Source organism: Phyllostomus discolor, chromosome 6, assembly GCF_004126475.2.
Source record: "Phyllostomus discolor isolate MPI-MPIP mPhyDis1 chromosome 6, mPhyDis1.pri.v3, whole genome shotgun sequence".
NCBI lineage: Eukaryota > Metazoa > Chordata > Mammalia > Chiroptera > Phyllostomidae > Phyllostomus > Phyllostomus discolor.
The window spans coordinates 46,522,101-46,548,286 of record NC_040908.2 but is presented as its reverse complement, the minus strand read 5'-3'; the positions used below and the strand labels follow the sequence as shown (position 1 = coordinate 46,548,286).

At 37.3% G+C, this 26,186-nt stretch overlaps 1 protein-coding gene across 4 annotated transcripts in view; it reads right to left on the bottom strand.

The window, feature by feature from the left end:
- The window catches only part of APLF (aprataxin and PNKP like factor), a 141,256-nt gene that overhangs the window by 80,312 nt on the left and 34,758 nt on the right, over positions 1-26,186 (bottom strand). For 3 of the 4 annotated variants that reach the window (XR_004903718.1, XM_036028061.1, XM_028515872.2), the window contains exons 4-7: positions 25,368-25,515; positions 24,722-24,818; positions 15,075-15,253; positions 5,384-5,736 (exon numbers count right to left, since the gene is read on the bottom strand). Coding sequence is in view for 3 of the 4 variants with exons in the window: in XM_036028061.1 (XP_035883954.1) it covers positions 5,384-5,736; positions 15,075-15,253; positions 24,722-24,818; positions 25,368-25,515 (777 nt within the window). In the remaining variant the exon portion in view is untranslated. The remainder of the gene's footprint in view (positions 1-5,383; positions 5,737-15,074; positions 15,254-24,721; positions 24,819-25,367; positions 25,516-26,186) is intronic. The other variant, XM_036028062.1, reaches the window with a different exon arrangement.

Sequence of the window (26,186 nt, the reverse complement as noted above, 5' to 3'; positions counted from 1 at the left end):
GAAAAGGAAACCTTAGTGCACTGTTGGTGGGGATGCAGACTGGTGCAGCCACTGTGGAAAACAGATTGGAGTTTCCTCAGAAAATTAAAAATGGAACTGCCTTTTGACCCAGGATTTCCACTGCTGGGAATATACCCAAAGAATCCCGAAACACCAATCCAAAAGGGGTTTATGCACCCCTATGTTCATAGCAGTGCTATTTATAATAGCCAAGTGCTGGAAACAGTCTAAGTGCCCATCAATAGATGAGTATATAAAAAAATGTGGTACATTTGTACAATGGAATACTACACAGCAGAAAAAAGGAAAGAATCCCTGCCTTTTGCAACAGCACGAATGGAACTGAAGACTACTATGCTAAGTGAAATGAGTCAGTCTGTTAAAAAAAATCATAGATCTCACTTATAAGAGGAATCTAATGAACAAAATAAACTAGTGAGCAAAATAGAACCAGAGGCATGAAATCATGGAAGAGACAGAGAGCTATAAGAGGAGAGGGGAGAGGTGGGAACTGACTGAAAGAAGGTGAAGGGATTAGTCAAAGAACATACATGAAGAACCCATGGACATGGACAATGGTGAGGGAACTGACCAGGGATGTTGGGGGAGGGCTGCATGGAGGAGGCAATGGGGGAAAAAATGGGACAACTGTAATAGCATAAACAATAAAACATTAAAAATAAAATATTTACAAATAAACTTAAAGAGATGAAAGACACATATACTGGTTTAATTTGTATTAAAGAAGACACAAATAAATATAAAGACACCCCATGGTTATGAACAGAATTTTAATATTGTTAAGATGTCAATATTACCCAAAGAAATCTAGAGATATAATTCATTACCTATCAAAATCCCAGTGGCATATTTTGAGGAAATTGATATGGAATCTCAAGGGGCCCTGAATAGCCAAAACAATCTTATAAAAGAACAAAAAAGCTGGAGATCTCACATTTGCTGACTTCAAAATTTATTACAAAACTACAGTTACCAAAATTGTCTTACTACATAAAGACAGGGTTATAGACAAATGAAAGAGAACAGAGAGCTCAGAAATAAACCCGCACAAACATGGTTAAATGATTTTCAACAGTGGTGTCAAGACCATTCAATGGGGGAAATATAAGTTTTTCAACAAATGATGTTGGGAAAACCAGGCATTCGCATGCAAAATAATAAAGATGGAGCCCCTCTAACTATATACAAAATTAGCAAGGATCCAAAACCTAAACCTAAGACCTAAAATATAAAACTCTTAGAATAAAATGGGGGAGGTGCTTTACAACACTGGATTTGGCAAAGATTTCTTGCCAAATGTAAAGACAACAAAAGTAAAAATAGATAAATGGGACTACAACAGAATTAAAATTTTCTGTGTATCTAAGGACAGAAATTAACAGAGTAAAAGGCAATCTTCAGAATCAGGAGAAAATATTTGCAAGCCATGTATCTAATAATGGCTAATATTTAGAATATACAAAGAAATCCTCCAACTCCATGACCAAAAAAATAAATAACTCAATTCAAGGATGGAAATAGAACTTGAAAAGACATTTCTCCAAAGGAAATATACACTGGCCAACCATCATGTGGAAAAACCCTCACTATCACTAATTAGTACAGAAATGCAAATTAAACACAATAACATATTATACCTCACACCAATAAGGATAGATAGCTACTACAAACAAACAAAATGACAAGTGTTGATAAGGGTGTGGAGAAATTGGAAACTTTGTATATGTTGTCAGAAATGTAAAATGGTACAGCTGCTATGGAAAATGGTATGGTGGCTCCCCCAAATATTAAAAATACAAATACCATATTATCCAGCAATTCTACTTCTGCATAAATATCCAAAAAACTGAAAGCAAGACTGCAAAGCGTCATTTGCACACCCATGTTCATAGCAGCATTATTCTCAATGGCCTAGAGACGGAAGAAACCCGAGTGTCCGCTGACAGATAAATGCATAAACAAAGTGTGATCTATGCATACAGTAAAATATTACAGAGCTTTAAAAAGGCAGGAAATTCTGACACATGCTACAACATGGATAAACCTTAAGGGCATTATTTTAAGTAAAATAAGCCAGTCACAAAATGACAAATGCTGTGTGATTCCAATTCTATGATGTATCTAGAGTAGTCAAATTTTACTTGCTTTAACACTCAAACACTTCTGTGCTATTTTCATTCACACACACACAAACACACACACATTCCTCAACTGGAGACATGTTTATTGATTTTAGAGAGAGGGGAAGGGAGGGAGAGAGAGGGAAATATCGATGTGAGAGAGAAACATCAGTCAGTTGTTGCCTCTCTCATGCGTCACAAGAGAGGCCCTAACCTACAACTGAGGCATGTGCCCTGACACGGAATCTAACCTGCGAACCTCCAGTCCACGGGATGAGGCTCCAACCAAGTCACACTGGCCAGGGAAGATTTTCATATACTTGAAATTCACATATATTTTACACAACACAAAAATTATTATTGCTTTACATAGTCAATATTCATTTATATTTATGTTCATATTTTTCATCCTGAATGTCCATGCTTCCATACAGGGACCTCCCGCTAGGCAGACACTGAACTGCAGTTTTGTTGCCTAAGTCCCACGAGAGCGCCAAAACTCCGGTTGGCCTCTCAGCCCTCAACCTGAGACACTAAAAAAATGGGCAACTGTCCCAGGGGAAGAGAGGCCTCAAAGTCCTGGCCGCCTCTGATGTTCGCAAATGTGAATGTTCAGCTTTCCTAGTTGTTCTCAGTGGGAGGATGGTCCTCAGCAAGACACCCTGCCTTTACCAGAGTAAAAACTTACTGTATACACCATGAACTCCTAGATAATTTATATGCCCCCTATATAGACAAAAGCTACAAATTTAAATTAAGGTACAAATTTCTTACATGCTAATAAGAGACACTTCAACTTCTGCTCAAATTTTAAAACCAATTTACTAGAAAACTATATGCTACCTAGCCGAAAAACCAAATGACCCCAAAAGAGTAAAAATTTTAAAAGATACTTGTTTTGGAAGCAACAGTTGCTATTTTGTTGTTATTTTGTTTCACAAAGGATTGAAATAAGATGAGACTGCTTTAGGCACTTGAATTTGAAGTGGTTACAGTGGTGCACATGTGGATCTAAAATTCAGTACAGAAATCTGTGCTGGAGATGTAGATTTGGAAGGCAAAAGCAAGATATCAAAGGATTAAAAAAGACCACCCTTAAGGTATAATTTTCTACTAAGAGGGATAGAACATGTAAATAAATAATCAGAAATCAATAATTAGTATTAAATATTAAATCTAATGCCAAATATTAGCAATTGTATGGGGAAAAACGTTGCATGGAATAGAGGGTGAGCAATTTGGGGAAGAATGGGCATGTCAGCAAACAAAGGGGCTGAAAGTGAGCCAGGTCTTCAAGCAGTACGGGAACAAGAAAAGGGAACAGTGTGTCCCAAAGACATCAAACAGTATGGCGCATCCAGAGAATCAATGGGAGGTATCTGGAGTGCCCTGAGAAACCCAGACTTCACCTGCTAAAAGATTCTGTATAGGAAAGTAAATACTGACAGACTTTTTTCTCTCTTCTCTTCTTTTTTATCTTTGTTTTTATTTTCTTTGCCAGATCACTCAAGCAATAATGAGGGGTGTGAATCTGAAGGAAAGTGTAGACTTAGGAGGTTATTCACTTGTCCCAGAGAGACTATGGCATGAAATAAAGCAGTGGCACTGAGGCTGGAGAAGAGACACATTTAAATGATTATGAGGTACACATATGACAAGAACTCAATATATACTATCTTCTCCCCATTGTCACAAATATATATATTTTGTTTTCAAGATTTCAGTGGTAATATTTAAGTAGTAATCATGCATATCAAAATTACTGAAACATTAAAATAATTATTCACAAGCTATGATTGATTCAAACTAGCATGTATCATCATCAAATATAAATGAATTTATTAGGATCTTGATAAAACATTCAATCACCTTTAACAAAGACAAATGCCGGTGTTGAATATTGTTTATATTGAACTGTGTCCCGTCCACAGCCCCAAGTTCCTGTGTTGGAGCCCTAGCACCCAAGATGACTGTACTTGGAGACAGAGCCTTTAAGGAGATAATTTAGATTAAATAAAGTCACAGGGCAGGGCCTTAATCCAGTACGACAGGTCCTTACAAGATAAGGAAGAGACTCAAGATAGGTGCACGTGCAGATAAAGGGACTTGTAAGGTCACAATGGAAAGGAGACCATCTACAAGCCAGGGAGAAAGGGCTCCGGAGAAATTAAACCTGACAACACTGAGATTTTGGACTTCCAGTCTCCAGAATCATGATATAATAAATTTCTGTTGTGTAAGCCACCTAGTGGCATTTTGTTATGGCAGCCCTAGTGAACTAATACGAATACCAAACCTTCTAAACTTATAGAAGGTTTATATACTTCTACATGTTTACAAATTATGTTCTACATGTGGAACTAAGGCCATTTAAAATGGACAAAATTGTGAATAAATGCATAAATTCTAACAGTTGAAATGGAAAAATATCGTTATTCAAGTGCTGAAATGACAAGGTGTTTTAAAGAGAGAGAATATGAGTGTGAAGTTAACAGAGTATGTGATACAGACATACTCTTGCATAGAAGACAACAAACCCTACTGGAATGCATGGTGAAATAGTTGGCTTCGCATGTTGGAATGGGAAAGAAATGCTTCTGAAATAAGACTGCATATTTACAAACATTGTAGTATAAACATTCTAGATGAAACTATAGCCTAAAACGGAGGGAAAGTAATTTGAATTTACAAAATATGAAATTAGAAAATATGCCACAATGTAATCAAATGAAGTAAGTATAGAAGTAACCAATTGAGCCAGGAAATATATATTCAGTTGTTTTAAAATGCATCACGGTGATCCAAAAGTACCATTAGAAAAAATATAGGGGAAAATGCATAAGTATAATAAGATGCCTGAACACAACCTAAAATTCTATTGATAGTTCTAACTCTAAAATTCTAATGTATATGATAGCTATTTATGAAGCCATCTTTCTAATATTTAAATAAGACACTAAAATAAGCAGGTATTTGGGTCTGAGTGATTAAATTTTCAAGTCTGGATTCCACAGTTCAGATACTTGCATTAATCAGCATGTAAAACATTTAATACTTAAAAACCTCTAGCAGAATATGCAGGAATGCATACTGAGAAAGTACCAAGTAGACACATAAAAAAGCTCCTAAGCTTTAGTCCAATGTATTTTTTTTTTTTGCTTTTAATACACGATAACATATATCTACATAGCTACATGCTGTTGAAATAATGGAATTATATATTACCTATACTTTCATTTTACCTGTAGCAGTTTGCCCCATACATGCAGGATGTCCTCTTGACCTTGTTTTCTTCAGAACCTTGTAGAACTGAATCAGCTGCCTTTGCATGCAAAGTCTCAGGGTCGGCAGGGCCAGAGCTGCACTCGGGATGAGATCCTTGAGACTCACTATGGCAGGAGAGGCCTTGGGCACTCGAACAGCTCTCCGAGCGGCTCACTGCTTCTCCTTTCCTTAGTGTTCCTTTAGTGATGCTTTTATGTTCAGGAACTTTACCAAGTTCCTCTGTTGGAGTTTTGTTTCTCTGTGCATAAGTCTTCATGTTATTCGTATCTGTGTTACTTAATGTGATCGCAGAAAGTGATTGTGGCATTTGCTATATGACAAATCAGAAAAAAATAAGTGAAATGTTTCAAAAGCAATATGTAAATTTACGAATAAAAGCATGAAGCTACAAGATTCATGCAATACATATTTTTTAAAACTTCAAGATTTACTTTAAAGTTATTAAAAATACCACTTTCTATGTCTCTAGTTGAATAACTTTAGAATAATACAATTATTAGAAAAAGATTTTTCGGTTGTGTCAAACCTTTATAATCATGTCCAACATTCAGTGAAAAATAACCAAAAGTGCAAATGAAATATAAGCAAATACAACATTTGCTTTCATTTGAATATAATCTTTCTCAAAAAGCCTACTAATCTCTTAAATTTTCTGTTTAACAATGTGTCATACATTTAACATGCACTGTTCTTATAATTTCTTGTAAGCTACCATAATACTTTATTTCTACCATCTAAATATAATCATGTTTTTTTTCTATAGCTGATTGATAAATTGCTCTTCTCTCACAGAAAAAATTACATGAAGCTATGCTATGACTAACTCAGAAAGTAAACATGATTCCTTAGACATGGTCTGAATAACAGTTTCAGTTTAACCAATCAGAGGTGTCTTGAACCAAGTGAATATTCTCATTGGCACTAAGAATCATTTCAATTTGATTTACTGCCAACACAGAGTAAACCTAGTCTGATCCTATTAAAAATGACTCTTACTCACTCATACTTCCTGTGGAGTAGAAACACTGCTCAGATACACCCCAGCCCTCTTGGGAACCATTTCTAGGAAGTCATGACCACAGACCAGGCACACATGAATGCTCACCCCCATGTATAACTAAGAACTCATGAATACCAGCTGCTGTCTGGAAAAGGCTGGTTTTGATATTACCTAATTCCTAACAGCTACAATTTCTTGAGGGGATATTATTAACATTAGTAACATTATTACTTCTCTTAGACTAGTTACTTGTATTTTAATATTTTTCTTTTTTAAAAAGAAACACAGTATATAACTTTAATATAGTATAGTATATACTTTACTATACTATATAAAGGTACAGTATATACTATACCAAATGACTAAATACCTTATAAATGGAACCTAAGTCTTACCATGTTTCTTGTATAGTGATAAATAACTTATAGGAAAAGCAATCATTTGGATACCTCTTGGAGCTGACCCTCAGCTGGTGACATTTATACCACATCCTCTAAAACAGATTCTTTCCTCCCAAGCTGCTCAACCACACCCCCATCTCTTCTTCTGCTGCTGTAAAACCAACTGACGCCTGCCAGAGGCTGGAACTCTTGGGTGGAAAGGGGCAATCCTGGCCCACCTCCCCGCTTAGCAATCTCCCGCTGGGTCAATTCTCACAAGTTTTTTGTTGTTGTTTTTGCATATTCAGGTACTAATGAGGTAGGTACATCAGCAAATCCACTGGCCAAGCAGATGTCCAATTAATTGCCACTCTCTCCTTCCTGCTGGCATCTCTAAACTCCACAAGTAATTCTCTTAAGAGTGTTCCTCCTCTCTTGATTTTAGAAAAAGGGAGAAAAATACTTCTCCCCACAAACATAGCACTTCCCCAAGTCTTAAACCCTTCTTGTCTCTCAGTTCTCTTTGCGTACAGCCTGTAGGCAGCCCAGTTAACACACCTTTCAATAAGCCCTCTGGGAAAGGTCTGGCTTTCTCTGCTGAGGGCTCCTTTCAAACATGAAAAATGCTTAGAACTTCTGTCCCCAGTCTAGGGCCTCAGGAACAGTTTGGGGGCAATAGGAGAAGAAATCCTACTAACATCCTTCACACTTATTAGAGAAAAAAAAAGAAAAAAGGACACAGGTAGAGAAGTAACTAAATAAATTAGAATGCATGCAGAGGGAAAGGAAGGAAGGAAGGACAGAAGGAAGGAAGGATCTATAACTAAATAAGGATAATATACATAGTACCATGATTCCATTTAACTTTTTTCAAAAAAAAATTCCCTATAAAGCTGTGCAGGTACTTACTTGTATAAATTCAAATGAGAAGGTTTAAGATACAAATCAAGACATTCACTTTTTATTCTACGTGCTTCTGAATAGTCTTTTTTCACAAGTACATATTATTTTGCTTTTTAAAAATGAAAAACAAACCAAAGAAAATGAAATGAAATATAAGACATGAAATGTCTGGCATCATATTTCAACTCCCTCTACTTACACAAAATAAGAAGGATTTGTTTTAAAAAAAAAAACATTTTCAAGCCCTAGCTGGCATAGCTCAGTGGATTGAGCACGGGCTGTGAACCAAAGTGTCGTAGGTTCAATTCCCAGCCAGGGTACATGCCTGGGTTGCAGGCCATGACCCCCAGCAACCACACATTGATGTTTCTCTCTCTCTCTGTATCTCCCTCCCTTCCCTCTCTAAAAATAAATAAATAAAAAATCTTAAAAAAAATTCATAAGAAATATGTTTAACACACTAATTTATTCTAAAAGAGAAAAACTGTAAATTCACAGATATCAATGTTATGGGTCAGGGGGTACTCAAATACACTATTTTAAGAGTCACCAAAGCTAGAATTCATAATGTTCTTTATAGAACTCCATGAAATATTGATATTCAGTAGACCCTTGGCATTCAAGAATTTAACAATGATGGTTTCAATTATTTATAAATCATCCCCAAAATCCATTACATGCAGTAATTTGTAAGTTTGCTGAGGCATAAATTTGTACTGTGCCAATTACAAAGCTCATGAGTCAGAGCAAGTGAACTGGAAAGTGAGGGAACAAGAGAAACAGAAGGTACTTTGCACTTGAAGAAGTAGGGGAAAGGCAGAGAGCTCCATATTTTATAAGTACTCACATTTCTTATTTCTTAGATTAGATGAAAATGTGAAGAATGAAGTGTGGGAGGCTAGAGACTCATTATCCAGAGGCCAGATCCCCTGCACTGTAAAATACGAGCTGGAGACCTCAGGGACCCAGGAGCATGGAGCTTATTAAAGGAGACCTCGGTGCTTGAGGGGCTGGAATGTATTATTAAGGCTATTAAAATAGTCCGTTAACTTGCCCTTCCCATCCTTCTACCCTCAGAAGTTTTTATGTATTACAAAGGACAAGATAAAAACCTTCCCTGCAATGCAAGTTCAGTGAGGTAATTCATTGTTGTTTCCAAGCTGCCCTTGGAAAGGGTGTGCATACTAATAAGTTGTCCTGCATCAATTCCATTAGCACCCACATGCTAAAGACAAAACAATCCTAAACTCTAGCCCCAATGTCACTCTTCAGCTTTAAACTCATATAGTTATTCAACCACTAGCTTAACATTTCTTCTCCAATATGTAATGCACCTCAAACTCAAAATGTCAAAAGTGAAATCCTCTCTTTGTATTCAGAACAATAGTTGTGGCCAACATAATTTATCCACTCATTCTAGCCAGAACCTCGGAAGTCTATCTTTCCTCCTCCTTTCCTTTCTTCAGATCCAAGCAACAAGTCCTGCAGTTCTGCTTCCAAAATATTTCTCTAATCCAATGCCTTAGCATCATCCTTAACATTACTGCCCTGGGTTCCTCTCTTTTTATTTCTTGACTGTGTTGATACCCTGATCTCCTCCCTCTTCCCTGCACCCCCTCTTTTTAAAATATTTTATTTATTTTTAGAGAGAGGGGAAGGGAGGGAGAAAGAGGGAGAGACAGATCAATGTGTGGTTGCCTCTTACGTGCTTGCTACTGGGGACCTAGTCTGCAACCCAGGCATGTGCCCTGACTGGGAATCGAACCAGTGACCCTCTGCTTTGCAGCCAGCCAGGCCTTCCCAGCTACCCCCACTCCCCCCACTGTCTTTTATATTGTTTTCTTCCAATCTTTCCTCTGCAGAGCTGCCAGGATTATCCCTGTGGCTGAAAACATCTCGAAGTCCTCCCTCTATGAACTATCCCCAATGCTGGCTTCCCCTCATCTCACACTGCCTCCTGACTTTGCACTAGGAATTCTAAAAACAATAGTTCCCAGCATACTTTATGTATACCCCTGCTCTTATACCTGCTGCCCATCTTCCTGGGATGGACTCTTCTGAACCCAGGTCATGCCTACTGCTCTTCTGTTAAGATTCAGCTCACTCCTTTCTTTTAGGAACCCTGCCCTAGGAAACCTGCAGCTGGTGTAGGCAATCCTCCTCAAAGCTCCCATAAAAATCAATGTGTGAACACTCTAGTTTATGGCTCAAATCATGTCTCCCACAAGACTATGAGCTCCTTATTAACTCTGCCTTATACATCTTTTAATCCCAGATTCTAGCCCACTACCTTGCGTATAATAGAAAAACTGTTATACAAATGATTATTAGAATATTTTTTGAAGTAAGTCAGATTGTGAATATCAGCTTTGCCATCTCTTAACCTTTAACCTTGAATAAGCTGATTTAAACTCTCAGAATCTTAGGTCTCTTAATTTATAAACTAGATATATAATCAACCTACTTTCCAGGATTTTCTAAAAATTACTAAAATAAGTATATCTTAGTGTTGGGTCTAGCCTAGCATGGTTGTATTTTGTTTGTTTTTATTTGTTGTTAATAATATAATGGATGACACTATGTTATTACCATTAATGAATGCTTACCGAGTGCATGAATGAGTGATAAATAAAAAGATATTTCTATGCGACTGATCAGAGCTATGCTATAAATGGTACTACTCCAAGCAACCAATCAGGAGCAAAGGGTATAAGATTCTTGGATTTGGTAAACCAATACTGCGGGAGCTGTAGGAGATACACCCTTTCTTAAGAAATAGCTGTATAAATAAGTGTTATAGTCTGCATGTCCCCTGCTGTTTCCATGAAGAAAAATGAGCTAAGACTCCACAGCAGGCATCTGTATGTGGAGAAATGAGACACTTAACAGCCAGCTTATTTGCTTCAGCAATTATGGTCACAGGAGGAAGCTGCACAGACAGGACAGAGCAGGCGGGATATCTGGACGTGGCTCTCACTGCCGAAGCATCTACCTCCATATGTGTTCTATATACTCTGAATAAAATATCAGTAAGTTTGCTTCCATATAATATGGTATAACAGAACCCTCTAGCTCTCATTTTTTCCTCTGTAAGACAGACTTTCCTGTCTATCAGATGGCTTTCATAGCTATGCCATCCCTGCCTCAAACCAAGAAAGCCCTCCCCCTTCCTTCCCCAACTGTCACATCCACTGCTTCCCCTCCGCTCTGTTAAGAACATTCTCACTATCTCCTCCTCAATGTTCTATTAGTCTTCAGGTTTGTTAATTCTGTTTTCAAAATGGCACACACATCTCTCTACTTCTTTCTGGTCCCAAAGCCACCATTCTAGTTCAGTTTTCATTCCCTGTGTCGGCCTGTGACAGCTTCTTAGGCAGCTCCTGCCTCCATCTCGCATACTGCTGCTACACGCTCTGAACCACATAACTCTCACTCAAAACCCTTTGCAAAGTCTCTGAAGCCATAAACACAGTCCTAATTTCTTATTTAATCTGGCTTTCAAGCACCATCCTGATTTGTTCTGTAGCTTCTTTGCCTGACTGCGCCTATCCATACCCACACACACATCCATGCATGCATGCACAAGACACTCCCGCGTAGCCCATTCATGGACCGCACGTGTGTTCCTGCCTCTGTGCCCCGCTCAGAGACCATGCCCTTCACTGACAGTGTTCCTCCCCGCCAACTCAACCTGCTCACAGGCCACCCATCCTTCAACACCTAATCAAATACCTCCCTCAAAAGAGGTTGAAGAAGTGCCTTTCCCCTCCCCTGCTTATGGTGTACCCTACTGTTCCTAAGCACTTCAAGCCTCCTCCTTGGTTAGGTTGATCTCAACCAACCTAAGAACCTATTCTTTGCCTCCTCTCTGAATTTATCCAAATCTAATTGTACTATAAAAAAAATACTGTAATGTACACCATTTTTTCTTCCTAGACCTCTTTCCTTCATTTATTTGAAAATAAATGGATGACTCAAAAAGAGGTAATAATAGTAACTCATCTTTCTGACCACTATAAATGGTTGAAGTGGAGATTCCATAATCCAAGTCCCTAGAATTTAACACTGAAGGAACCACAGAGAGATTCTCATTTTCTCTCTTAATTTAAAAAACCAGGTGACATGAGCCCAAAGCTACCTGTGACATGGTGTTGTGCACCATGTGGAAAAAGCCTGCCAATAGCAGTAAAGAATGACTCAAGAGGCAAAAATGGGAAAACCATAGACCAACCTGGTTTTGACCAAGTCCCTGACCAGCCCCTATGATCTATATAGTTCCTGCTGTTTTCCTTCCATTCTGGGAACTGAATTACTCCTGTATCTTTGTGTGGTAGATGGTCATCAAAGATGGCAGCCAACAATCCCACCCATTCCTTTATACACAAATCACTCCATCAGTCAAGTGGAGTCTAATCCCTTCCCCCTGAATCTAGGCTGACAAGGTAACTTGCTCTGACCAAAAGAATCCAGCAGAAATGATAATGTACCAGTTCTAGTCCTAGGCCTTAAGAGACCTGAAAGCTTCTACTTTCACTCCCAGGTGTCAGGGAAAGATCCTTAGTTTAGACTACTCAGTGGTTAAGTGGAAGGAAGGAGGCCCAGCCACTCCATCAGCCCTTGCTGGGGCACCAGCATGTGAGGGAAGCCGCCACGGGTGCTCCAGCCTCAGCTGAGCTCCCAGATGAGTGCAGCCAAGCTGACTGAAAGTGTCATAAAGAATTGCCTAGCTGAGCCCAGCCAACCCACAGAATTATAAGAAATAATAAATCATTGTCATGTTAAGCAACTAAGTGCTGGGGTAGCTTGTTCCCAGCAATAGACAGTCAATACACTTTATAATACTCTTTTGCTGAAGTTGATTCAGTCAGGCTTCCTATGGTCATTTACAACCCAGTCGCAATTAGAATCTGCACAGGACACACCATTCTTTCCATTAAAGTTTGTAAGTTCAAGGAATCTCATTTTCACTCCCAAATGAGATAACTACATAACTGGTAAGAGTTGCAGGAAGACATAAGATACGTAATGAAAAATGGACTATTTCAGAGCAATTATCTGCACTATCAGAAGTTACTAGAGTCACAAAACTCTTGTAGACAGCCTAATATGTATGGCAGAAAAATCCATTGTATTGAAAATGAAAAGACCCATGTTTGAGGCCCAAGGTCTTTCTAGCTATGTGTTTTTGGGCCTCAGTTTCCTCCAAGGTGTTGAATGATGGTACACCAGTAGCTCTCAACCTTGATGTACAAATTGAAAAAGTTTATTTAAAATAATACTAATGCACAGGCTGCACAGACCAAATGAATCAGAATCTCAGGAGTAGGGCCCAGTAGGGAGAACGTAATTTCTACCCCTTTTCTCTACCTCTTTTCTCACTCATTCCCAGGAGAATGTGATCGATCCTTTCCAACTAAATTGATCTGCAGGCCTGGTCAAATTGTTCTCAGTTCCTTGTATTGGGCGATCTCATGCCACTAATCTATAAATAGGGAGCTCTGGCCTCCTGTTTTCACTCTTTTTTAACTTTCCCTTTTACTTGCTCCCACCCTGCAGACGTCCATTTGGGACCAGCTGCGAGCCTGTGTTAAGACTGAACCTGGGTGGGGTTGGAGGGTGAGTTTGGAAAGGTCTCCTTGGGTCTCGGTCTAAGACATCTTCTCTGGCCCAGCTTTACCAGACAGCCCTGCAGAAGGGGTCATGAAAAGGTTATGAAACATTGAGCCCTGTTTCTCCTGTTTCCTCAGAAACCCTGCGACAAGGAAAAGCAATTAGCCAAGTAGAGCTCAGGCATTCCTGGGACCTGGCTGAATGCTCCCTCAAGGTCATCAAAATCTCATAAATATCTCAAATATTTTGGATCTGTTTCTGCTTCTCTCTACAATCTATCAATTAAGAAGGTGTTTCTGAAAATTTTATTTGTGATCATCAAACTGATAGTTTGAAATAAACATAGTAAAATCTGTACACTATAGATTTTATTCTGAAAAAAATTCTCTCTGGAAAATAAAGGCAATTATATTAATATGTTCAGATAGTAGAACATGTTATTAAGACTCAAGGTAAACAAGTTTTACCTTAATAAGATTTTATGGCCAATGTACTGAGTCAGAAAACATTTTGCTTCCATTTATTAAACTTTGAAAGCAAGCAAGAGGGTGAGCCTATAGTTTTCAGACCCCACTTTTCCAGCTGGAAGAAAGGACCCAGAGAGAAGCTGGATCTGATCTGATGGGAGACAAAGCAGGAGTGAGCACTATAAAAGGCCTGACAATTATTGCTACTGCAATGCTACTGGCCTTTCACTGGTTCCAGTGCACACTATCCTAAAACCAATCCTAGTCCTCTGGCTCTCGTTGAGACTAAAAAGGTAAGGACTCACAGAGCTCACATACAGGTCTACAGGATAATGAAAACTGTCATTTAAAGCCACGTCTCTACCAAGGAAAAGAATACCTGACCTTTTGGCTCTGGGCCTGTCTTTCTTTTTTTCCCTCTCTCTTGCTCTCTTTTTACATGCATCTAATTAGGTCCCATTTTCTTTAGGTACCCAGTGTTAAAGAATGAGTAAGTCATCCAAACATTTAGTGAGTTAACAAAGACTGAAAGAGAAGGTTTATAAACACTGTAAGTTAGCTCAGAGGCAATCCTGCAACAGGCTATTAAGAAGTAGCCCATTAGTTGTTCTTTGCTGCATACTCATTGAATAAAAGATGGTTACATGTCATTTGAGAATGGCCAATAAAATAGAAGGAATTAGGTTTTCAGAATGGGGGTACCAATTATAACCACAGTAGTGTCAATTTAGAAAATTTCTAAATTAAATAGCTTTGTTTTATATAATCCAAATAGTATATTAAAGGTTTGTGTCAGTAAGCCAACAAAACATGGGCTAGTGTTTTTTTAATCAGTTTTGAAATTAGTAAGTGTAAGTCTTACAACTTTTTTTTATTGTTGTTCAGTTACAGCTGTCCTGCTTTTTTCCCCATTGCTCTCCCCAACCCTGCCCTCCCCACTCCCACAGTCAATGTCCCACCCATTGTCCATGCCCATGAGTCCTCTATTCATGTTGTTTGCTTGCCACTTCCCCCTTTTTCCCCCATATCCCCTTTCTCCCTCCCCTCTGGTCACTGTCCATTTGTCCTTTATTTAGAAGTCTCTGGTTCTACTTTGCTCATTTGTTTGTTTTGTTGATTAAGTTCTACTAAAAGGTGAGATCATATAGTATTTGTTTTCATAAGCTTCATAAACTCACTAATAAGAAGCAATTTTGTTTTTTCCTTGCTGTATACAACATATAATTAATTCCTATCTAGAACACTTGATGAAGAAAACAATCAGATAATGAATTTTTTAAAAAATCACCTTGGATGAAATGATAGACTCTTCCTGATCAGTGTTTTTGTACTTTTTTCCTGTGTCTTGCTCTGCAGACGTACTTTCTGAGCTTCCTGGTGAAATTAATCGCTTTCTTCCTTGTTGTGTTATGTTTACTTGGGTTTTATCTTTGCAGACTCCTCTTCCACTTTCCCGGATTACATTATCTTAAACACACATAGGCACACATTCAAAGAAGGAGAAAAATATTATCTCCTGTAGCTATCTTCAAATGTCAATAATATATACCCCCCCCAATAAAAAGAAAGAAAAAGGACAAAGGAGTTAGTAAAATTAATGTTCCAGTTATGCTAATATCAACTTTAAAACAGTTATTTGCAAATCACAAAAAAGTATTAAGCAGAACAATAGCCAACAGCTCCAGCCATGGAGTCAGCAAAGTTAAGATGCTAACGTGGGCAGGCTCTGCCCTCTAACTCTTTCACCTCACCTCTCTGAACTTGGGTTTTGTCATCTGGAAAAGGGAAGTTATGATAATAACTTGTAAAATAGATGAGGTAAGATATATAAACTATCTGGGAGAGTACCTGATCTATGTTAGCTATCATGTATTTTTATTTTAGCATTGAACTTCTCTAACAGAAAATCTGACATATAGCTTATACAATGCATTTTATGTATAGTATTTATTAAGCCCCCTAACAAGCCACGGTGAGGAACTCAACTTAGGTTAGTTTATAGATTAAGAACTCAATATAACCTAACAGGGAGAGTGACCTCTACAATCTTCACTGATGAAGACAATAAAGTCTTCATAATGATGGACTGTATATCCCATGTCATACTTCCCAAGGTTCAACAACCATAGTAAGAACACTTAAGTCAACATAATATTTTGTTAACAAATTCATGAACTATCTAATCAGAACACAAGAAAGACCTACTTATTTTAAGAGGAAAGTTCATGGTTATTGTCTATCTCTCCTACACTCGAATAATAGCTTCCTAAGGACAGAGACTTTACTGTTCTGGTCCCAACTTGTGTCTCCAGTACCTAGAACTGTGCCTACTGCAACCCTGGTGCTCAATAAATACGTTTAACTACAATGACTTGTGAACATGAACAGGATTTGTCCAAAGAGTCCCTTGAGAGCCTGGATGTAGGTATGCAAGGCAATCCAAAGTCACTATTCTCATGCTGGAATGTAAGGGTGAGCAAACTTTTTTTGTAAAATCCTCAGTGGCCCATCTAGTATCTGTCACAACTACTTAACTCTGTAGTGTGAGAGCAGCCACACAGAAAAATACATGGATGGGCTTGGCTGTATTCCAATAAAATTTGATTTATAGAAACAGGCAGTGGGCAGGATTTGGTTCATGGGCTTTGGTTTGCTCAGAGCTGTTCTAAAGTATATTCGATAACCTGAAAAAATACTCCACTAAACTCACAGAAAAACACTAATAGAATATGTACTACCCACATTATTAAATAGGAAAATCAGTAGGACATAAAAATAATGCATTTATTAAAGAAAATGTATGAATAAACTATCTAAAAACTAAATTTTACCTAAATTATTTAAATATTTCTTGGAATTGAAATTAAGAAGCATTCCATATCATTTTGGAAACTGTCAGAAATAGGACTGAGGACTTCTGGCCAATATGGAGGAGTAGGCAGAAATGCTTCACTTCCTGGCACAACCAAAAGAAGGATAACAACCAATTTAAAAACAAAGAACAACTAGAACTGCCAGAAAAACATTTGCATTGAAGTCCAACAACCAAGGAGTTAAAGAAGCATTCATCTAGACAGTGCCCCAATACACAGAAATATGGCCCAAATGAAAAAACAGATCAAAACTCCAGAAAAAGAACTAAGCAATAAGGAGATAGACAACCTGTCTGATGCAGAGCTCACAACACTGGTAATCAGGATGCTCACAGAATTGATTGAGCTCAGTCGCAAAATGAAAGAAGAAATGAAGGCTACACAAAAGTGAAATAAAGGTAAATGTACCTTTATTTCAACAGTGAAGGGAACAAAACCAGGACTCAAATCAATGATTAGAACAAAAGGAAGAAATAAGCCTCCAACCAGAACAGAATAAAGAAACAAGAATGCAAAAAAGTGAGGAGAGGTTTAGGAACCTCTGGGATAACTTTAAATGTTCCAACATCTGAATCATGGGAGTGCTGGAAAGAGAAGAAGAGCAAGAAATTGAAAACTTATCTGAACAAATAATGAAGTAAAACTTCCTCAATCTGGTAAAGGAAATAGACTTCCAGGAAGTCCAGAGAATCCCAAAGAAGTTGGACCCAAGAAGGAACACACCAAGACACATAATTAAGTTATGCGAGATTAAAGATAAGGAGACAATCTTAAAAGCAGCAAGAGAAAAGGAGACAGTTACCTACAAAGGAGTGCCCATAAGGCTATCAGCTGATTTTTCAAAAGAAACCTTGAAGGCAAGAATGGGCTGAAAAGAAGTATTCAAAGTCATACAAGGCAAGGACCTGCACCCAAGATTACTCTATCCAGCAAAGCTTTCATTTAGAATGGAAGGGCAGATAAAGTGCTTCTCAGATAAAGTCAAGTTAAAGGAGTTCGTCATCACCAAGGCCTTATTATACAAAATGTTAAAAAGACTTATCTAAGAAATAGAAGATCAAAAACTATGAACAGTAAAATGACAACAAACTCACAACTATCTACTGAACCTAAAAGAAAAAAACAAAAATAAACTAAGCAAACAACTAGAACAGGAACAGAATCACAGAAATGGAGATCCCATGGAGGGTTATCAGTAGGGAGGAGGAAGAAGAGAATGGAGGGGGGGAAAGTACAGTGAATAAGAAGCATAATGGGTAGGCACAAAATAGACAGGGGGAGGTTAAGAATTGTATAGGAAATGAAGAAGTCAAAGAACTTATATGTACAACCCATGGACATGAACTTTGTGGGGGAAGAATGCTGGAGGGTAGAGGGGCAGTACAGGGAGGAGGGGGAGAAAGAGGAGAAAAAACTGGGAAAACTGTAGTAGCATTAATCAATAAAATACACTTAAAAAAAGAAATAGGGCTAAACAGGACTGTAGAGCTTGATGAAACAAATGACCAAATGCTACAACAGTTATGAATTAGTCAAACCAAGGGAAATAGCCAACTCTGGTATTACTTACTATGATAAAAACTAAAAAGTGTAAATTAAATAGGACTGAGTTTCTGCCCAAATGGCAGTGTGCCACATTCCAAGTGTCATTATGCACATACAATTCTCAAATTAAAAATATCTGTATTTAAAATATTCAATTCTTTAAAATTCCAAGTTGTCTACTAAAAGTACTCTTTCTGGGGACCAGAACTAGCCTCTTTTGCATTAGAAAAAGACATTTTGGTAGTGTTGTTAAAAGGCTTTTTACAAAGAGTATATGAAAAGGTAAGTTAATTGACTCATAACAATCTTTGTATCTGGATATTTAAATTTTTTCTAAATTCAGGAAAAGTACAATTAAATGATAGAAATATAAAAGAAATGAACTATTAAAACAAATCAGTTTATTTTCTGTAGTTTAAACTATTACCAACTGTATTTACTTATGTAAGAAGTTATAGTGATACTATGTGAATGATAGCTCAACTATATGCACATACAGGTCATTAAAATTATGTCCTTCAATTTTAACTCCAAAGGAACCACTCCGAACAGTTACATTAACAATTTGATGTGTATCCTTCTCAACTTTTTCCTAGTTTAATGAAATATATATACAAATATATATTTATAAATACAGATAGGGCTAAAAGTATAAATGCTATTATTTCTGTGGGCTAAATACCTAGAATTGTATTTTTGGATCAAAGTATGTTGTGTACTTAAAAATTTAAGAGATGCTGGCAAATAAACCTTTAAAAGCTATAACAACTTATGTTTCCACTGACTATGTTCAGTAATACCCATTTCGGTCAGCACTGGTTTTATCAACTGCTTAGATTTTGATGAGTTTAGTGAACAAAAAATGGTACCTGGTTGTTTCATTTTACATTTTCCTATCTTATAGAAATTATATATTTATTGACTATTTTTACTTATTTTTTTAAAAATTATATTTTACTGATTATGGTATTATAGTTATCCTGATTTTACCCCTTTGCTCCCCTCCATCCAGCACCCCCCTACTCCTTCAGGTAGTTCCCCCCACCACTGTTCATGTCCATGGGTCACGCATATAAGTTCTTCTGCTACTCCATTTCCTATACTGTACTTTACACCCCCATGGCTATTCTGTTACTAACAATTTGTACTTCTTAATCCTATCACCTCTTCACCCATTCCCCAAAACCCTGCCACCCATCTGGCAACTATCAAAATGCTTTCTGTATCCATGATTCTCTCTCTGTTCTTCTAGTTTGCTTAGTTTTTTTTTAGATTGGTGATAGATTTGTATTTATTTCCATTTTATTGTTCATAGTGTTGATCTTTTTTTTTTTTTCATAAAGAAGCCCCTTTAACATTTCATATCCTAATGGTTTGGTGACGATGAACTCCTTTAGATTTTTTTCTTGTCTGGGAAGCTCTTTATCTGTCCTTTGATTCTAAATGATAGCTTTGCTGGATAGAGCAATCTTGGCTATAGGTCCCTGCTATTCATCACTTTGAATATTTCTTGCCAATCCCTTCTAGCATGCAAAGTTTCTTTTGAGAAATCAGTTGACAGTCTCATGGAAACTCCACTGTAGGTAACTAACTGCTTTTCTCTTGCTGCTTTTAAGACTCTCTCTTTATCTTTAACATTTGGCATTTTAATTATGATGTGTCTTGGAGTGGGCCTCTTTGCATCCTTCTTGTTTGGGACTCTCTGCACTTTCTGGACTTGCATGTCTATTTCCTTCACTAAATTAGGGAAGTTTTCTGCCATTATTTTTTCAAATAGATTTCCAATTTCTTGCTCTTTCTCTTTTCCTTCTGGCACTCCTATGATGACAGAATCATGGATTCAGAGAGCGTTTTGATGGTTGCCAGATGGGAGGCAGGATGTGGGAGAATGGGTAAAGAGGTGAAGGGATTAAGAAGTACAAATAGGTAGTTGCAGAATAATCATGGGGATGTAACATACAGTATAGGAAATGGAGTAGCAGAAGAACTTATATGCATGACCCATGGACATGAACAATGGTGGGGGACTGCCTGAGGAAGTGGGGGTACTGGGTGGAGGGGAGAAAAGGGGTAAAAATCAGGACAACTGTAATAGCATAATCAATACAGTATAATGAAAAATAAAATAAAATGTATAGTTTCTAGCTCATGCAATAAGAAAATTTTAGGAAGCAGTATAAATCAAAAGAGCCAAAAGTATCATAACTCTGTAGATATGATTGTACAGCTAGAAAATCAAAGAGACCAAAAACTATTTGAATTAATTAGATCATTTAGCACCATTACTGGAAACAAAGTAAATAGGTAAAGCTAAAAGAATTCATCATCACCAAGACATTATCATATGAAATGTTAAGGGGACTTCTTTAAGAAGAAGAATAAGATCAAAACTATGAATATTAAAATGGCAATAAATTCACAGCTCTCAGCAACCAAATTAAAATAACAAACTAAGCAAACAAGCAGAACAGAAACAGAATCATAACTATGGAGATCATCTGGAAGGTTACCAGTTGGGAGGGGTAAGGGGGAGAGCAGGGGGAAAGGTGCCAGGATTAAGAAACACAAATTGGTAGGTACAGAATAGATGGGGTTGTTTAGAACAGTATAGGAAGGTGGGTTTGGATGGAGTGGGGGGGAGAAAATGCAGACAACTGTAATTAAACAATAATAAAGTAATTCATGGAAGGAAAAAAAAGAACAGTATAGGAAATGGAGAAGCCAAAGAACTTATATGCATGACCCACGAACATGAACTAAGGTGGGGGACTGCCAAGGATGGGGGGTACCTGATGAGGGGGGGCAAAGGGGAAAAATTGGGACAACTGTAAGAGCATTAGCAAGGATAACTAGCACTTTAAGTAACTTTCAAACTACAGTCAAATTACGTAAACAAAGTCAGTTCAATATTTATAATTTGCATTGACTTGAAAATATTCAGAGCACTCAATTAAATGCAAATCAAATGGTTTGGGGACTACCTAATGCTTCAACCTTTATGAGCATGTGCTCCTTTTCAGGACTCCATTGAAAAGTTAGAAGATGGGAAAATAAGAGTACTACACAGTAACATGATACTACTGAAAATCTAAAAGCTCCTTTTTCAATCTAGCAAGAGTGGCATGACCCAGGAGTTGTGACTTGTCTTGGGGCCTAGAAGGCTGAGGGAACAGAGATAAATAGAAGTCAAGAAAGGGGAGGCCTGATACCCTTTGCCCAAATACACTCACTTCCAATCACTGAGAAACATGGAGAAAACATTAGCCCAGGCCTGAAAAACTCACGATAACATCCAAGGACTAGTACCTGGGGACTCAGAAAATAAAATAAGCTACAATATGAACTTGAATAACAGTAGAATAAACTAGAAAACTAAAAAATTAGCTAGAAAATAAACTTTAATAACAGTAGGATAGCCTAATCAACAAAACAAACAAGCAAGCAAAATATAACCAGAGACACAGAAATGAAGAACAAATGGACAGTGACCAGCGGGGAGATGGGAGGGGATAAAGGAAGGGAAAGGGTGAAGGGTTTTCAGGAACAACTATAAAGGACACATGGTCAAAACCAAGGGTGGGTGGAGTCAGGGGAGGGAGGGAGGGGAAAAAGGCAGAAAACTATACTTGAACAACAATAAAATTAAAACAAAAACAAAACAGTAGGATAGCCTGACCACTGTAAACATTCACATACATATAAGGACTAACCCATGTGTAAACTGAGAGAAGTTCCAGGAGAAAATACAAGAACATATTTAAAAAGAAAAAAAACAGCATATAGAGCAGGGGTGTCAAGTCTTTTCACCAGAGGCCACATCAGCCTCGTGGTTGCCTTCAAAGGGCCAAAATAATATTAGGACTGTATAAATGTAACTACTCCTTAACTGTTAAGGAGCTGAAATGACATTCAGCCCTTTGAAGGCAACTGCGAGGCTGATGTGGCCCCCGGTGAAAATGAGTTTGACACCCCTGATATAGAGGGTAAATTTAGGTGACTATATAGTAGTAACATAGTTCAACGCAAGGGCCTTAGAGACAGGCAGAGCTAGGTCTCAATTACAGCTCTGGCATTTATTACCTAATCTTGGATAAGTCATTGAACATCAATTAATGTTATCTGTCCTATATTATGCAGAAGGCTCCAAAATATCAAGTTGGTTTCAGGTGATCTAAATAAATTACCAATAAACACAGTATAGTAAGGCTGCAAAAGACATTTAAAAAACCCCTATATTTATAATAAGCCTAAAATGAATTCTGGATATGGATTTTTAAAAATAACTAGCATGGGTCTATTGACCTGGATGATATATTATTTAAACAAACAAAACAATAACAATTAAATAAAAACTACATTACAGAAAAACTGAAATTATTCCAACTTTAATTAGTACTAATTTCAAGTGCTAATTGACTTCAAAATCTTCCTGTCTTTAAAGAAATTCAATATCTAACTTTGCTCTTAAAAATTCTCTCCCAAAGTCTAAATTTATAAGAAGAAGATATACTTGAATCCAAAGACTTTTCTATCTTATTTTGAGGCTTTTGCACTGTAAGTACATTGTGTACTATATAATATTCTCATCCAAATGAATGTCAAATTACTCTCATTTGTATTTTCAAGGTGAAGAGTTCCAAAATGTGCTTCATATTTTATGTGGTACATCTATCAAGTGAAAGTTAATAGCTATTTATAATTTGAAGCAAAATGTATCTTGGACTATTGTAAATATGCAGTAGTGGTAGCACAGAAGCAATCACAGTATAAAACAACTGTGAAATAAAAGAATTTGTTTGCAGGAAGGTAGTCCAATTTTGGTCAAGCAAAGTTAGTCTCTCTATATGAGAGAAACCCTTCTACTGTAGGAAAGTGCCCGCCCCTGTCCACTACCATCCCCAATTTGCCATTACCTTCCTGCAAATTGAGCATTATCATATTAATGAGTAATGTTACATATGAAAATATATTATACATATAATGATGGGGGGATTGAAAACCACTACAATGAAATACAACTCTTGCAGAAAATTTTAGGTTTAGATATGAAAATTCTCTAGATTAAATCACATGTACCTCACTACAATATAAAACTATTTGTCCTATAAAATCACTCTGATCCTACTATAATCCAAGGTAGCATTAAATGGGGACTATTCCATCCATAACAGGCTTGATTAAAACTTTGGAAGACTTCTTTGACCACTATGCTGAATATTAGAAACAGTAAAAGTAGTAAGGTATCAACTAAAATAAATATTCAGTTGTTAATTTATAAAAGATAATGTTCAAGGTAAAATGAAAAAGTAGCTTGAATAAATTAATTATCCCAAACAAAACCATTATAAGTTTTGGACAAAATATTAAAAATATCTATTTGAATGCACTAGAGAGTGACCCAAAAGGCAAAACTAGAGAAGACTGTAACCTTAAAAGACTCACTACATCCTGTGGGGTTTGTGAATTTGTGCTTTGTCCCTGAGAGCATTCCTAATCCAAGGACAGCAAAAAGCTGCAACCTTACTGGCTTAACTGGTTAAAGGACAGAGTTTGAGGCTCGTGGAGTGGGTCAAAATTTAGGGATAAAATTCTGAAAGGAATAAAGCCACAGGGAGCCAAGAATGAAAACCAATGCATAAAATTAACCCAAACCTTTCCCTGACTACATGTGGATGGGGGAGAGCCCCGAGCCCAAAGAGGAGCGCTGGGAAGCTAAAAGAACTCAGCAGAGACTACAGCTGCTGCCCACATAGGAGAACAGAGTTTAGGGCTTGACTTAACTGCTGACTAGAAGAAGTTGCCTATCAAGCCAAATTAATTGCCTATTAAAACCAAAATATTTATTCAGAGGAACAGAAGATCAAAAGGCTCTCCAACATATCCATAATATCCAATTTCTAATAGAAAGTCAGTAGACAAGAGAATGAATAGGAAAGTGTAATACATATAAAAGAAAACCAGCAGCCAAAAGAAACTGAACCTGAGATGACTGAAACGTTGCAAATAAAATGCTGACTAAATAAGAGAATGCAGAACCTTTTTAATAATCTTGAATTGATGGTAATACCCAGCAGATGACAAAACCGCTGTAACATCTGCCATGACAGTGAGGTATACTAGGACATGTCACCTCTTCTTCTAATCCTCCAGCACGTAACCTTGTGAGCCTGGCACTTTGTATTTAATTACATTAACTTATAAAGCCCATACTGTGCCAACCTTTTATCTAAGACACAACACTAACAGGTTCATTTAAAAGTCTACGTTAATATTGTAAGTCTAGCACTTGTTAAATAAAAAATAATTAGCAGGATATTTGATAAATGGCATAAAATAATAGCCTGTGTTTTAAATTAGACTTCACGTACACATCTGAAAAAAAAGGCAGGGTAAGTTATACACTTACACAACACCACTCTACCTCCATCTGCTCAGAAAAAGTTTCAAATTCTGCTTAATGTTTTCCTGAAACGAAATCTACTTGCACTGATAACTGATGCTGAAAGATTTTAATCACCTAGATTTTCTGTTAACATCCACGCTGGAAGGATTCTTTTCCTCTGGGCAGGGTTTAATTGCTGCTTACTGAAGTCTGAACATTCACCTAGGAAAGACTAAAAAGGCACCTATTTTATTAATTACTAAAAAATAAGCATGCATCCTTAATAAAACTGTAAAATTATTTTCTTGGTAGAAAACTACCATGAAAAAACCCATCTGCAACTGTGGAGTGAGTTAGTCAAATTTCTCAAAGACAGAAATTCATGGTCTCTATTAGTGGAAGTGTTGGTCTAGAGCACAGGTGGTGAACACAAAGCCCACGGGCTGAATCGGACCCTCTACCTTGTTTTATCCGGCCCAGCACCTTGTTTCTTCCTGGTGGCAGCGCTGAGCTCCTTGCCCCTAGGTAAGGAGCAGTTACATTTATACAGCCCTAAAACGACATTCGGCCCTTTGAAGGCAACCTAGAGGCTGATGTGGCCCCTGTGAAAATGAGTTTGACACCCCTGGTAGTGTGATATTCTCTAGAGTTTAACTTAAAAAGAGCAAAGCAGAAAAATGCTAACAATATTGTTTTGATATATCTAATTTTAGTTGTCTTTTCTCTCCTCAAAATAACTTAAGAGACATGTTATAAATGGATGACATCTTAAACTTCTCACCGCACTTTTTGTGGTAGAAGTCTGAGCTGTTGCTACCTCTGCACTTCTTTCCAGCTGTGGGGCACCACCTTTCTCATCAGGCAACTTCACCAAGGGTGATTCTGGTGTTTCATTCAACATATCATCTGCATCAAGCATTTGGCTGTTTCTATAAAATAAAATAAAATAAAATAAAATAAAATAAAATAAAATAAAATAAAATAAAATAAAATAAAATAATCGAGTCTCTCACTTGGGAGTTATGTCTACTAATGAGTCATCTAATGAGTTATGCTACTTTTTTCAGACTTAGCAGAACAAAAAAAGTAGATTATAGTATAATAGAACAAAATATATAGACTAGAATATGTTCTTCCTCTTCTGACCACAGTGTCACCATAAAATAATTAATCTTTCCAAATCATGAGCCTAAAAACCACAGCTATTGATGAGATGAGGAGCAGCCATCTCTGTCAAGGCTTAAGAGCTATTTACTCATTTAATTCAATATTTGTCCAGATAGTCCATAAAAGTTAAGGACACCTCACAGTGTCCAAGGAGAAAATTCAACTGAAAGTGTACCAGCTAAGTTAAGCTCTTGACAAATAAAATAATAAAACCCTGATGTCAAGTTCCTACACAGCTGCTCCTGGGGCCCTAGCCAGGAAAGCCACTTGTACAATCTCCCCAGACTTGTGGCCTGACCAGAAGCTAAATGTTCTGAAGCAGGAGCACCCATGGTCACATGTGGAACATACAAGCCAAGCCAATCACTTTCTGCTTGCTACAAATTGCAGTGAGATCATGCAAAGTTGTTGCATCGTTATTACTTAGGTAGGC